Source organism: Heterodontus francisci, chromosome 22, assembly GCF_036365525.1.
Source record: "Heterodontus francisci isolate sHetFra1 chromosome 22, sHetFra1.hap1, whole genome shotgun sequence".
NCBI classification, from domain to species: Eukaryota; Metazoa; Chordata; class Chondrichthyes; order Heterodontiformes; family Heterodontidae; genus Heterodontus; species Heterodontus francisci.
The window spans coordinates 48,812,803-48,827,636 of NC_090392.1; the positions used below are offsets into that span (position 1 = coordinate 48,812,803).

A 14,834-nucleotide genomic window follows, 5' to 3' on the forward strand; every position below is an offset into this window, starting at 1 on the left:
ACCCATGTCCCCAGAGAAATACCCTGGGTCTCCGGGTTACTAGTCCAGTGATAATACCATACGCCACCGCCTACCCATGAAGTGGGAGAAAGAGGAATTTGCTTAAATGGGAGCACAGTAAAATCTGTGCAATTGGACAGCTGCAAGTCCCAAATAATGTACATTATAATAGATATAAGCTGCACTTGAAACCATGGGGACACTTGCAAATTGCAAGCCTCTGATGCACTGAGTCAGTTTGCAACTGAAAACACTGGGCACCATCATTCTCTGCAGAGCTGAGAGCTGCAGCACCAACGTGGAGTGGGAGTAGTAGCACTGAAGGGAGGAGGAAGGTTCTTAAACTGAGAGCTGTTAGTCCATGGGGTCCTTCACCAGTTGTGGCTATTGAGGTAGAAGCTAATATCTAATATGAAAGGTATGGAAATAAATATAAGAAAAGGTGGAATCTAAAAGGATCAGGGGTTACAGGCGAGAGGGCCAGCACGAGGGGCTGAAGGCCTCCACCTGTGCTGTACTTTCTCAGTTTTGCTCTCTTTGCCTGCTTGTGGCTGGCTGCCTAGTTTTTGGAACTTCTCACAGTGCCAATGTAGTAGATCCCAGAATGAGAACATCCCTCCTTCAATGGAAAAGAACCCCAGTTGGCAATGAATTGGGAAACCCAATAAGCAGAACGTGAACTGAAATCACATGCTGGCAAGGCTGCAAAATTAGTCCAGATCCCAGGTGAGGACAAAACAAAGGAGGAATGCTGCAGGAGGTACAGCCAATCCTGGAATATCAGGCTCATCCAGTTTACTGTACATACAATGAGCATTTTGAAAATAAGGACACTTTCAAATAAAGGATACTTGATTTAAGTTTGTTAGATATTCCTAATTTACAGGTTTCACTATATCTACAATACTAAGTGTGAGTGTGTGTTGATTTACTTCATTGCTGTGCAGTGCCCACCCTTGTTTACAGCAAGAAAATTCACTGCATATGTTTCTTTCTGTATTTGCTGTTATGTAAATGGATAGTCTTTTAATGATTCCATTGCCTTTGGTTGCATTCTGAGTGCCCACATGGTACATTTCCTAAATGTAACGTGCTAAGGTTGACGGGAGAGAGTGCTTCTCAATCTTTGTATTTCCTGCCAAGTAACAGACTGAAACTGAAGCTTCTATCAATGGTGTAGCTGTCCAGAAAGTAGAGCACTGTAGTATACTACTGCTTCCATTACTGGTGCATGTTATGTTGACTGTCTAAAACCCTTGTGCCATCACTGCTCTCAGTGCCCACAGTGTATGTGATATTGACCCTCATTCTAATCCATGGTTTTGGCTAATAGTTAGGCTTTGGGCCCAGAGGTTTGCCACAGGCCTATTAACTTGCAGCAATCTGTAACGCTGCTTATTTATTTTCTGCCATTGAGGAAAATTTTAAATACTCCAGAGTGAAATGCTGATTTTAACACGTATGATTTGAAGTGCCAGAACAAAACCAGTTATTTAGGCGCATTTCTCCTCTCATTTTGCCCTACAGGTGGGCTACCAAAAAATCCTGACACTAACATATGTAGACAAGTTTATTGATGATATCCACATGCAGTTCCGGGATAAATATAGGAACCAGTTACAGCAGCAAGGGGTGATGGGCCTCCTCAGTGGTTCCTTTGACTTTTCGGATGACTTCAGAAGCCTTCTGAGGTAAGAAAATGAAACTTTCCACCTTTAAAATTTTCCTTTTCTGGATCTAATAAGTTGTCACGCTTTCGAGGCGGACGGAATAACTTGCACTTGCAATAATCTCACAAGGGACTTGAGGCAAGGCTTTGATGAGACAAAGGGAAATATCTTGCTGTATTGATTCCAGAGGGATATGCAGAGACACAATGGAAATATTCACATCTGTGGTGAGGAGAGCACCTAGCGATCCAATTAAGAGGAAAGGCTAGACAACTTAGACTCTTCACCATTGAAAGTTGGAGACGGGAGAGCTTTGTAGAGATATGCAAGGTATTAAAATGGTATAGAAGAGCACAAGCTGGACATTAAGCTGTGGTGTAGGTTCAAACGGGAGAAAATGTTCCTGTTGTCCATAACTTGTCACATTGTGAGGATCCTCACAAGTGGCAGGATGGTACTTTGTGGGAAACAGGATCACCAAAGCAACTTTGGCCAGAATTTGAGCAGGTAAACTTTACCACAGAAATTTTACTGTATGTAGCCAGTCAGCTGATTGGGTCAAGAGGGAAGAGATTGACTAGAAGTATCTTCAAGTTTCTGTAACATTTGATATCCCAAAAGCAATACTCGTGTTTAAGTTGCTTATGATGGTTTGAGCAGAAACTCCATGATGAGTGCAGAGCCTTTTGGTCATTGCCACTTCTGATTCACAGGCTCTTTTGACCCAGTTGGAAGATAGAGATCACAAGGTAGGTCTGAGTGAAATGCTTTCAGACTGTTTGATCTCTCCTTTCCAGAATACCGTTTTCCATTACAGCATCCAGCTCTTTTTTTAAAAAAAACATGAAGTCCTGTGTCCCTGCCTCAACCTCCCTCTCTTGTAACTTTCTCCAGCTATTGATTGGAACATGAATGTATCTGAGGTGAAACAGGTTGGTGGATGTGAGCCAGAAAGGAGTAATGATTTTCAGCAATTACCCATGAAAATGTAATTTTCTGAATTGCACTTCTGATCGGGGGCCTCACCCCTGAGACATTATATGGAAGTTCACAGGTACATGACAGCATTTTCTGATCATTTAAAATAACAGGCAGTAAATACTTCAATTTCCAATCCTCAGAAGGTGAGGCTTCCTGCTGGTAACTAAAGTTTTATCCAGTATTTGCAGTAGTAATTGGCAGCCTCCTGTGTAAAATGACTACTACACACATCGTAATATGAAACCCTTTAGTTAATTTTTTTGTCATTTGTTTATAGGATGTGAGCATTGCTGGCAAAGCATTTGTTGCCTAAACCTAGTTGCTGTTGAGAAGGTGGTGGTGAGCCACCTTCCTGAACTACAGATCATGCGTATGTACGCCTACAGTGTTGGGGGGTAGTTCCGGGTATTTGACCCAGCGAGAGTGAAGGAATGGCGGTTTAGTTCCAAGTCAGGATGGTGTGTGACTTGGAGGGGAACTTGCGGGTGGTGATCCCATGCATCTGCTGCCCTTGGCCTTCCGGGTGGCGGTGGCCAGAGGTTTGGAGGGTGCTGTTGAAGGAGCCTTGACATCTTGTAGATGGTACACACTGATGCTACTGTGCGTCGGTGGTGGGGGGAGTGAATGTTGGGGGTGGTGGATGGGGTGCCAGTAAGGCGGGCTGCTTTGTCCTGGATGGTGTCGAGCTTCTTGAGTGTTGGTGCTGCACTCATCCAGACAAGTGGAGAGTGTTCCATCACACTCCTGATTTGTGCCTTGCAGATGGTGGACAGGCTTTGGGGAGTCAGGAGCTGGGTTGCTCGCAGCAGAGTTCCCAGCCTTGACCTGCTCTTGTAGCCACAGTATTTATGTGGCTGGTTCAGTTTCTGGTCAATGGTGACCCCCCCCCCCCCCCCCCCAGGATGTTGGTGGTGAAAAATTCAATAGTAGTAATGCCATTGAGCATCAAGGGGAGATGGATAGATTCTCTTTTCGTAGTCATTTACGGCACAGGAGGCATTTCGGCCCGTCTAGTCCATGCCGGCTCTCCACGGACCTATCCAATCAGTCCCACTCCCCCACTCGATTTACCAGTAGCCCTGCAAGTCTATTTCCATCAAGTGGCCATCCAACTTCCTTTTGAGTCATTGTCTCCGCTTCCACCACCCTTGTGGTCAGCGAGTTCCAGGTCATTACCACCCACTGCGTTAAAAAAAAAAGTTCTTCCTTATATTCCCCCTGCATCTCTTGTCCAAAACCTTCAATCTGTGTACCCTAGTCCTTGTATCATTTGTTAATGGAAACTGTTATTCCTTGTCTAACTTCTATAAGCCTGTAATCTTGTATATTTCTATTACAAATACAGAGCAATCACCGATCTCATCAGTGCGTCCCAGCTCTTGCCAGCTTGCCAGCATGAATCCACACGTGCGCGCACTGACATCACCACGTAGTAACGTTTTGAAGGAGGAGAGAGAGAGGTGGAGAGTTTTATGGAGAGAATTCCAGAGTTTAGGGCCTAGTATAGTATTTAGCACCCTAACCTCCTCAGAGCATCAAAGCCAAGCAAATACTTTAGAAATGTAGCAATCAATTTGTGTATAGCAAGGTCTCAGGTGAGCTATTAGTTAATCTGTTTGCAGCTGTATGACGTCCGCATGCAATGACATAAACATGCAGTGAGGTGGGGTAGTGGGAGTGAATGGCAGGTTGGAGCGGGAAAGAGTGGCAGAGAAGCGGCGGTCATAGGCAGTGGGGAATTGAACGCGAAGATTGAGGTGGTGATCGTGTCAGGGAGCGGGGAAGAGAAAAGCGGCAATTGAGGCAGCAATCGCGGGATGCTGTTGGTGGGGGTGTGGAGGCAGCAATCACAGCCATTGAGAGGTGAGGGGGTTTGGGTTTAATTTGCTTTTTGTTCATCAAATTGAACAGTGCCATCTCTCTGTTACTGGCCTGAGACATTGCAGACAGTGACTTTTCAGTCAAGGTTACATTTGCGCATGTGCCAGTAGTGCACCACCTTGTGGTTGTGTTGTGAGAAAAATGTCCTTTCTATTAAATCTCCCCTCAATCTCCTTTTGTTCTAAGGAGAACAACCCCAGTTTTTCCAGCCTAACCTTGAAACTAAAATCCCCCATCTCTGGATTCATTCTGGTAAATGTCCTCTGCACCCCCTCAAGGACCCTCACATCCTTCCTGAAGTGTGATGACCAGAACTGGATGCAATGCTCCAGTTGGGGCCTATCCAGAGCTTTATAAATGTTCGGCATACTTCCCTACTTTTGTACTCAATGCCTCTATATTTATGAATCCCAAGATCCCACATGCTTTACTAAGTGCACTCTCAATATGTTCTGCCACCTTTAAAGATCTATGCACATGCACCCCCAGGTCCCTCGGTTCCTGCACACTCTTTAGAACTGTGTCATTAAGTATATATTGCCTCTCCCTATTCCTTCTGCCAAACTGCATCACCTCACAGTTAGCGGTATTAAATTCCATCTGCCACCTGTCTGCCCATTATACTAGCCTATCTACAGGCAGTTCACATCATCCTTACTGTTTGTCACATCTCCAAGTTTGGTGTCATCGGCAAAGTTTGAGAGTCTACTCTGTATTCCAAGATACAAGTCATTTATATATAGCAAAAAAGCAGTAGTCCTAGCACTAACCCTTGGGGAGCACCACTGTCTACCATCCTGCAGTCTGAAATGCAACGATTTACTATGACTCACTTTCTGTCCTTAAGCCAATTTTTTGTCCAATTGGACACTGGCCCTCCTATTCCATGAGCTTCAATTTTGTTAACTGGTTTTTTATGTGGTATCTCATCAAGCACTTCCTTAAAATCTATATAAACAACAACCAATGCATTCCCATCAACAATCTTCTCTGTTACTTCATGGACTGCTTCAGTATCTGAGGACTTGCAAATGGTACTGAACACTTCCATCATCAGCAAATAGCCCCTCTGACCTTATGATGGAGGGTAGGTCATTGATGAAGCAGCTGAAGATGGTTGGGCCTGGGACACTACCCTAAGGAACTCCTGCAGCAGTGTTCTGGGGATGAGATGGCTGGCCTCCAACAAACACAGCCATCTTCCTTTTTGAGCCACTTATGACTGTAACCAGTGGATGAGTTTTTCACTGATTTCCATTGACTTCAATTTGGCTGGGGCTGCTTGATGCTGCACTCAGTCAGATGCTGCTTTGATGTTAAGGGCAGTCACTGTCACCTCACCTTGAATTCAACTCTTTTGTTCAAGTTTGGACCAAAGCTGTAATGAGGCCTGGGGCCAAATGGTCCTGGCAGAACCCAAACTGAGCATTGATGAACAGGTTATTGCTGAGTAAGTGCCGCTTGATAGCACTGTTGACGGCACCTTCCATCACTTTACTGATGATTTGAGAGTAGACTGATGCAGCATTAATTGGTTGAATTGGATTTGCCCTTCATTTTCTGGACAGGGCATGCCTGGGCAATTTTGTACATTGTCTGGTAGATGCCAGTGTTGTAGCTGTACTGGAACAGAATGGCTAGGGGCGCAGCTAGTTCTAGAGCACTTGTCTTCAGTATGACAGCCACTATGTTTTCAGTGCCTGTAGCCTTAGCTCTTTACAGTGTCTTCAGCCATTTCTTGATATCATGTGGGATGAATCAAAATGGCTGAAGACTGGCATCTGTGATGCTGGGGACCTCAGGAGGAGGCCAAGATGAATCATACAGTTGGCGCTTCTGGCTGAAGATGGTTGCAAATGCTTCAGCCTTGTCTTTTGCACTGACATGTTGGGCTCCCTCGTCATTAAGAATGGAAATGCTTGTGGAACCTACTCCTCTGGTAGGCTGTTTAATTCACGATTGGATATGGCAGGACAACAGAGCTTTGATCCATTGTTTGTGGGATTTCTTTGCTCTATTTCATGCTGCTTCCACTGTTTAGCATGCATGTAGTCCTGTGTTTTGGCTTTACCAGTTTGACACCTCCATTTTTGGGTATGCCTGGTACTGCTGCTGGCATGCTCTCCTGCATGCTTGATTGAACCAGGGTTGATTCCCTGGCTTGATTTGTAATGGTAGAGTGAGGGATAAGCTGCTCCACAAGGTTACAGATTGTGGTTGAATACAATTCTGCTGCTGCTGATGGACCCACAGTGCCTCATGGTTGCCCAGTTTTGTGTTGCGAGATCTGTTCTGAATCTAACCTAATTAGCACAGTGGTAGTGCCACCCAACGAAATGGAGGGTAGCTCTGTGTGAAGATGGGAGATGCATCTGCGACAAGTAGATTGTTGAGGGTGAGGTCCACTAGGTTTTTTCCCCTCTTGTTGGTGCTCTCACCACCTGACGCAGGCCCTGTCTGGCAGATATTCCTTCAGGGCTTGGTCAGTAGTGGTGTTACCAGGACACTCTTGGTGATGGACATTGAAGTCACCTACCCTGAATACAGTCTGAGCCCTTGGTACCTTCAGTGCTTTTCCAAGCAGTGTTCAATGTGACTGAGCACTGACTGATTCATCAGCTGAGGAGGGCAATAGATGGTAATCAACAGCAGGTTTCCTTGCCTGTGTTTGACCTGATGCCATGAGATGTTCTGGGGTCCAGAGTCAATGTTGAGAACTCCCGGAGCTGCTCCCTTCCCATTTGTGTACATCTGTGCTGCCACCTCTACCAATGGACAAGGACATTCCCAGGGATGATGATGGAAAAGTCTGGGATATTGCCTGTAAGGTATGATTCCGGGAGTATGACTGTCAGGCTGTTGCTTGACAAGTCTGGGACAGCTCTCCCAATTGTGGCACATGTTAGTGAGGAGGACTTTGCAGGGTCGACTAGGCAAGGCGTGCCGTTGTCATTTCCGGTTCCTAGGTTGATGCCAGATGCTCCGTCCGATGTTAGCCTTATTTGATTTTTTTGTAATTGTTTCATATAACTGAATGGCTTGCTAGGCAATTTTAAAGGGTAGTTAAGAGTCAACCACATTGCTGAGGGCCTGGAGTCAAATGGAGGACAGACCTGGTAAGGAAGGCAGATTTCTTTCCCTAAAGGATATTAGTGAACCAGATGGATTTTTTTCATGCTCGCTGACTGAGACTAGCTTTTTATTCCATAATTTGTTAATAAAATTTAAAATCAAATGGCTGCCGTGGTGGGATCTGAGCCTCTGGATTACTAGTCCAGTAACATTACATTATAAATTGCCCCTAGTATAGGTAGGTGGTAGGGAAATATAGTGACAGGTGGGGATGTGGTAGGAATATGGGATTAGTGTAGGATTAGTATATATGGGTGGTTGATGGTCGGCACAGACTCGGTGGGCCGAAGGGCCTGTTTCAGTGCTGTAGCTCTAAACTAAACTAAACTAAAAAGAAACTAGGATTGATGCTGGGTAGTTTGTCGCAAGTAGTGATCAATTCACTTTGAGTGGATTATGCCATGGTGAAAGCAAAAACCTTGGTCTCATCTAAGAAACAGCTGGATGCTGTGATAGAGCAGCTGTAATTTTTTTTAATAAAAACAAGAAATGCTGGAACCACTCAGCAGGTCTGGCAGCATCTGTGGAAAGAGAAGCAGAGTTAACGTTTCGGGTCAGTGACCCTTCATTGGGTAAGCCAGGGTGGGCTGAATGGGTTTCTGTATCCATATTTAATCTTAAATGTTTCAATGTTTAGTGTTGCTCAGTATCCATTTCTTCCACTAGAGGTCTCAAATGTGTGATATAGTGGGGGCAGTCACATACCTCTAACATTGCCAATCTCACAGGAAGTGGTGGATTTCACTGAGAAGGAAACCAGGAATTAGAATTTCTGCTAGTTTAATTTCCTATTGTGGTGCAACAGATATCAATGTCCCTCCTTTAATTATAGAATCATAGAAGGTTTGCAGCACAGAAGGAGGCTATTTGGCCCGTCACATCTCTGCCGGCTCTCTGCAAGAGCAACTTGGCTGGTCCTACTCACCTGCCCTTTCCCTGTAGGCCTGAAAATGTTTTCTCTTCAGATAATTGTCCAATACCTTTTGGAAAGGCATGATTGAATCTGTCTGCACCGCACTCTTGGGTAGAGAATCCCAGAGTTTAACCACTCACTGTATAAAACATTTTTCCTAAAGTTACCTTGGTTCTTGTGCCATTTACCTTAAAGCGATGTCCCCTGGTTCTCGACCCTTCCACCAGAAGGAATGGTTTCTCGCTATCTATTCTGTCCAGACTCCTTATGATTTTGAACACTTCTGACAAACCTTCTCTTTAAAGAGAGCAGCAGCAGCTTCTCCAATCGATCCACCTAACTGAAGCCCCTCATCCCTGGAATCTTTCTTGTAAATCTTTTCTGCACCATCTCTGGCACCTTCACATCCGCCCTACATCTAGCCTGTCTAGTCCTGTTAGAATTTTATAAGTTTCTATGAGATCCCCTCTTGTTCTTCTAAACACTAGTGCATATAGGCCTAGTTGACCCAATCTCTCCTCATATGTCAATCCTGCCATCCCAGGAATCAGCCTAGTAAATCTTGATTGCACTCCCTCCATGGCAAGAACATCCTTCCTCAGATAAGGAGACTAAAACTGTACACAATAGTCCTGATGTGGTCTCACCAAGGCCCTGTATATCTGCAGTAAGACATCCTTGCTGCTGTTATCATCCTCTTGCAATGAAGGCCAACATACCATTCGCCTTCCTAACTGCTTGCTGCACCTGAATGCTTGCTTTCAGCGACTGGTGTACAAGGACACCCAGGTCTTGTTGCACCTCCCCCTTTCCCAATCTATCACCATTTATATAATCTGCCTTTCTGTTTTTACACTCAAAGTAGATAACCTCACATTTATCCACGTTATATTGCATTTGCCACTTACCTAACTTGTCCAAATCACATTGGAGCCTCTTTGCATCCTCCTCCACAGCTCACATCCCCCCACCCACACCCAGCTTTGTGTCGTCTCCAAACCTGGATATATTACATTTCGTTCCCTCACCCAAGTCATTAATATATGCTGTGAATAGCTGGGGCCCAAGCACTGATCCACTAGTCACTGCCTGCCACCCAGAAAAAGACCTGTTTATTCTGACTCTGTTTCCTGTCTGTTAACCAATTCTCAATCCATACCAGTATATTACCCCTAATCCCATGTGCTTTAATTTTGTACACTAACCTCTTCTGTGGGACCTCATCAAATACCTTCTGAAAATCCAAATACATCACAACCACTGGTTCTCCTTTATCTATTCTACCAGTTCCTCAAAAAACTCCAGTAGATTTGTTAAGCATGATTTCCCTTTCTCAACCCTCTTTGTTACCTCATCAAAAACTCAATTTGTCGTGAACAAATCCATGCTGGTTTTCCTTAACTGATCCACATTTGTCCAAGTGACTGTTAATTTTGTCCTGGATTATCAATTCTAAAAGCTTTTCCCACCACCGAGGTTAAGCTGACCTTGTACTCATTGGGCTAATCTTTGCACCCTATTTTGAACAAGGGTGTAACATTTGCAATTCTCCAGTCCTCTGGCACCATCCCTGCATCGAAGGAGGATTGGAAGGTTATGGCCAGTGCCTGTGCAATATCCACCCTTGCTTCCCTCAGTATCCTCAGATGCATCTCTAGTTCTGGTGACTTATCAAATACATCTTGTCAAACTGTGCTCTTTGTGTAGATGGCCTGCACGCTAATCGCTGTCATGGGATGACGACGTTTTTTAGGAAAGACAAAAGGATGGTAGCAGGAGATGGACTTGTGTGTAGTTGGCCTTAGCACCTTTAGCTAGTTTGTGGGAAATCAGCCAAGGCCTCTGCTCCTGATCCCTCTGCAGAACGCCCTGCTGGAAAGTAGACGTACTGATAGACCAGAAGAGGATCATGCTTAGTTGTGATTTGCTCCTACAATAGATTAACCTGCTTATATTCCACTGCCTAGACTCTCTCATTAAGAATGGACACTTAGTATGGTCCCAAAGAGCTACCAGGACCTGTGACGTTGTACCACCTATTGTGAGGGGAAGACAAGATAAAATAAATGTTTATCACAGTGTGGAGAATATTCAATCCCTTGATACTAGAAATCTAATGACAAAATTATCTTTTTTTTTAAAAAACTGTCTTGTCCAGTTGTGATTGGATAATTCTGCTGCTGATCTTTACATTTTGTTGATGGTCTTTAGGGCTGCTGAGGAACGCACCAAAGGAAAAGCACCTTCTGTCATGAAAACGTTCGAACAATCTGATAAATCAAAGAAAACTGTGAAATCTATGATAGAAATCCGTGGAGAAAAGGGGAAGGAGAACAAGAAAAACAAAAAGGATGGTAAATAATTGGCAGCGGAAGTGGCTCAGATAATATAATGTGCTGCAGAGAAAGAAACAGCTGTGATCAACTGATCTAAGCTGTGCTGAGTAAAGAAGGTAGCAAATCAGAGTGCAGTGCCTTTAATGGGAGGAAAACCTTTGTTTCAGGAAGCAGAAATCTAAGTGTTCGAGAATGATCTTTACTGTGACTCTGTTTCTGTTGCTCCTTAGGTTAGTTTATGCGTTGGAGCTGCTGTTTAGAAGAGATATTTTATATGGAACTCCTGTGTGACATGAATGTGAAGTTCTAGTCTAATGGCAGGAACCACTGCTGCTGCTCATCTCACAAGAGAGAGAGTTCTGTGCAGATATGTGTTCTCAAATTGTCTGTAGTCAGCATGGTAACAAGAGCGACTGAAAAGCATCTGTATGTGTGCAGATATTTGTAACACTTGTTCAGCTGTGGTGTGTCACAAGATTGCTAGGTCAGGGGTTCATAATCTGGAAGTCCTCTGGACTAGGTTCTCCCTCCAGCTGAGCAAGGGTAAGATCTGTATGCAGCTGGCCTGGTGTTTCCTGATGCTGAGGTGTTGAAGATCCTGCTGTGTTGGAGATGGCAGTGGAAAAGTGCAGACTTGCTATCCATCCCTTCAAAAGAAAGTATCTTTCAGATTTTCTGAAACTTGCTGCGTGGTAAAGACACTTTCTGATGAGAACTCGAGACCAGTAGTGCCATTCCCAGACTCAGTGAGTCTGGGGAATTAATGAACAATAAGGAGATGGCAGATGAATTGAACAAGTATTTTACATCAGTCTTCACTGGAGAGGATACAAGTAACATCCCACAAATAGCTGTAAATCAGGAAATGGGAGGGAGGAAGTCAAGAAAATTACAATCACCAGGGAAGTGGTACTGAGCAAATTGTTGGAGCTGTGGGCTGACAAGTCCCTGGGTCCTGATGGACCTCATCCTAGGGTCTTAAAAGAAGGGGCTACTGAGATAGTTGATGCATTGGTTTTAATTTTCCAAGATTCGCGGAAGGTTCCATTAGATTAGAAAATAGCCAATATAACTCCTTTATTCAAAAAGGGAGGGAGATAGAAAGCAGGAGACTACAGGCCAGTTAGCTTAACATCTGTCATAGGGAAAATATTAAAAGCTGCTATTAAAGACGTTATGGGGGACACTTAGAAAAATTCATGGTTTTGTGAAAGGGAAATCATGTTTAACCAGTTTATTGGAGTTCTTTGAAGAAGTAACATGTGCTGTGGATAAAGGGGAACTGGTGGATGTACTGTACTTAGATTTGCAGAAAGCATTTGATAAGGTCCCACATCAAAGTTTATTGTGGAAAATAAAAACTCATGGTGTAATGGGTAACATTGGCATGGATAGAAGATTGTCCAGCTACCAGGAAAAGGAGTAGACATAAATGTGTCATTTTCTGTTTGGCAAGATGTAACGAGTGGAATGCCACAGGGATCAGTGCTGGGGCTTAACTTTTTACCATTTATATAAATGACTTGGATGAAGGGACCAAAGGTTTGGTTGCTATATTTGCTGATGACAAACAGATAGGAAAGTAAGTTATGACGCGGACATGAGGCTACAAAGGGATATAGACATATTAAGTGAGTGGACAAAGATATGGCAAATGGAATATAATGTGTGAAAATGTGTAATTGTCCATTTTGGTAGGAAGAATAAAAAAAAACATGTTATCTAATTGATGAGAGATTGCAGAGCTCTGAGATGCAGAGGGATCTGGGTGTCCTAGTGGATGAATCGCAAAAGGTTAGTATGCAGGTACAGCAAGTAATTAGGTAGGTAATAGAATGTTATTGTTTATTGTGAGGGGAATTAAATATAAAAGTAGGGAGGTTATGCTTCAGCTATACAGGGCATTGATGAGACGACATCTGGAGTACTGCATACTGTATTGGTCTCCTTATGTAAGGAAGAATGCGTTGGAAGCCGTTCAGAGAAGGTTCACTGGACTAATACCTGGAGTGGGCAGGTTGCCTTGTGAGGAAAGGTTGACCAGGCTAGGCTTGTATCTGCTGGAGTTTAGAAGAGTAAGAGGCAACTTGATTGAAACACAAAATCCTGAGGGGTCTTGACAAGGTGGATGTGGAAAGGATATTTCCTCTTGTATGAGAATCTAGAACTAGGGATCACTGTTTAAAAATAAGGGGTCACCCATTTAAGACAGAGGTGAGGAGAACTTTTTTTCTGAGGGTCGTGAGTCTTTGGAACTCTCCAAGAGGCAGTGGACGTAGAGCCTTTGTTTTTAAGGCAGAGGTAGACAGATTCTTGATAAGGGGATGAAAGGTTGTCGGGGGTCGGCGAGAATGTGGAGTTGAGCTTACAATCGGATCAGCCATGATCTTGTTGAATGGCGGAGCAGGCTTGAGGGGCCGAGTGGCCTACTCCTGCTCCTAATTCATATGTTAATATGTCCCAGTCTCTCTGAAGACTTAGCTGATCTCAGTCAGGACAAACCTTGGGACAAAAGGAATTGTCCTCTGGAGTACAGTAAGTTGGTGAGGAACTAGTTAGAGTTCTGTTCCTGCTGAACATGCATGTGTGTCAAGGATTTCAGAGTACAGGGTGCTGCCTACCTGCCAGCAATAAATATGAAGGAATCACTGGCAGCGTGCCAGCAATTTCCCAATATGCAGGGTGGAGGTTTCCCCAGCAGTGCCACCCAAAGGAAAAAGATGTACGTAGCAACTTTCCTGACCTCAGCACCCTAAAGTACTTTGCAGCCAATGAAGTGTTTTTTGAAATGTCGTCACTGTTGTAATTTGGGATACACAGCAGCCAATTTGCACACAGCAAGCTCCCACAAACAGAAATGTAGTAATGACCAGATAATCTGTATTTTCGTTATGTAGATTGGGGGACACCAGGGAGATCTCCTGCACTCTGCTTCCATAGTGCCATAAGATATTTATTCACACGAGGGCAGACGGGGCCTCTGTTTCACATCTCATCCGAAAGATGGCACCTCTGATAGTGCAGCACTCCCTCAGACCTGGGTGGCCACCTAGATTTTGTGATTAAGTTCCCACAGCCTTCTAACATTGAGGTAAGAGTGTTATCACTGAGACAAGACCGGCAAAAATCAGCCTTAAGAACGTAAGAAATAGGAGCAGGAGTAGGCCATTCACCCCCTCAAACCTGCCCCGCCATTCAGTGAGATCATGGCTGATCTGTCCCAGGCCTCAACTCCTCTTTCGGGCCTACTCTCCATAATCCCCAACTCCCCGAGATTTCAAAAATCTATCTACTTCCTCCTTAAATACATCTAGTGATCTAGCCTCCACAACTCTGAGGTAGAGAATTCCAGAGATTCACCACCCTCTGGGAGAAGAAATTCTTTTGCATCTCAGTTTTAAATGTGTGGCCCCTTATTCTGTAACTATGTTCACTAGTTCGAGATTCCCCCACCAGTGGAAACATCTTCTCAACATCTACCCTGTCAAGGCCCCTTAGAATTTTATATGTTTCAATAAGATCACCTCTCATTCTTCTGAACTCCAATGAATAAAGGCCTAAACTGTTTAGCCGTTCTTGATAAGACAACCCAGGAATCAGCCTGATGAACCTTTTCTGAACTGCCACCAATGCTAGTATATCCTTCCTTAAATACGGGACCAAAACTGTATGTAGTACTCCATGTGTGGCCTCACCAACACCCTGTACAGTTGTAACAAGACTTCCCTATTTTTAAAACTCTAACCCCCTAGCAATAAAGGCCAAAACTCAATTTGCCTTCCTAATTACTTGCTGCACCTGCATGCTAACCTATTGTGTTTCATGTACAAGAACACCCAGATCCCTCTTTTTTTTTTTTGGAGATACAGCCCTGAAACAGGCCCTTTGACCCACCAAGTCTGTGCTGACCTGTACTGCAGT

General features: G+C 44.1%; 1 protein-coding gene across 2 annotated transcripts in view; it reads left to right on the top strand.

Moving 5' to 3' along the window:
- Positions 1-14,834, top strand: part of srpra (SRP receptor subunit alpha) — a 59,510-nt gene that overhangs the window by 17,868 nt on the left and 26,808 nt on the right. For both annotated transcript variants that reach the window (XM_068053796.1, XM_068053797.1), the window contains exons 3-4: positions 1,528-1,691; positions 10,789-10,931. In XM_068053796.1, coding sequence (XP_067909897.1) covers positions 1,528-1,691; positions 10,789-10,931 — 307 coding nt within the window. The remainder of the gene's footprint in view (positions 1-1,527; positions 1,692-10,788; positions 10,932-14,834) is intronic.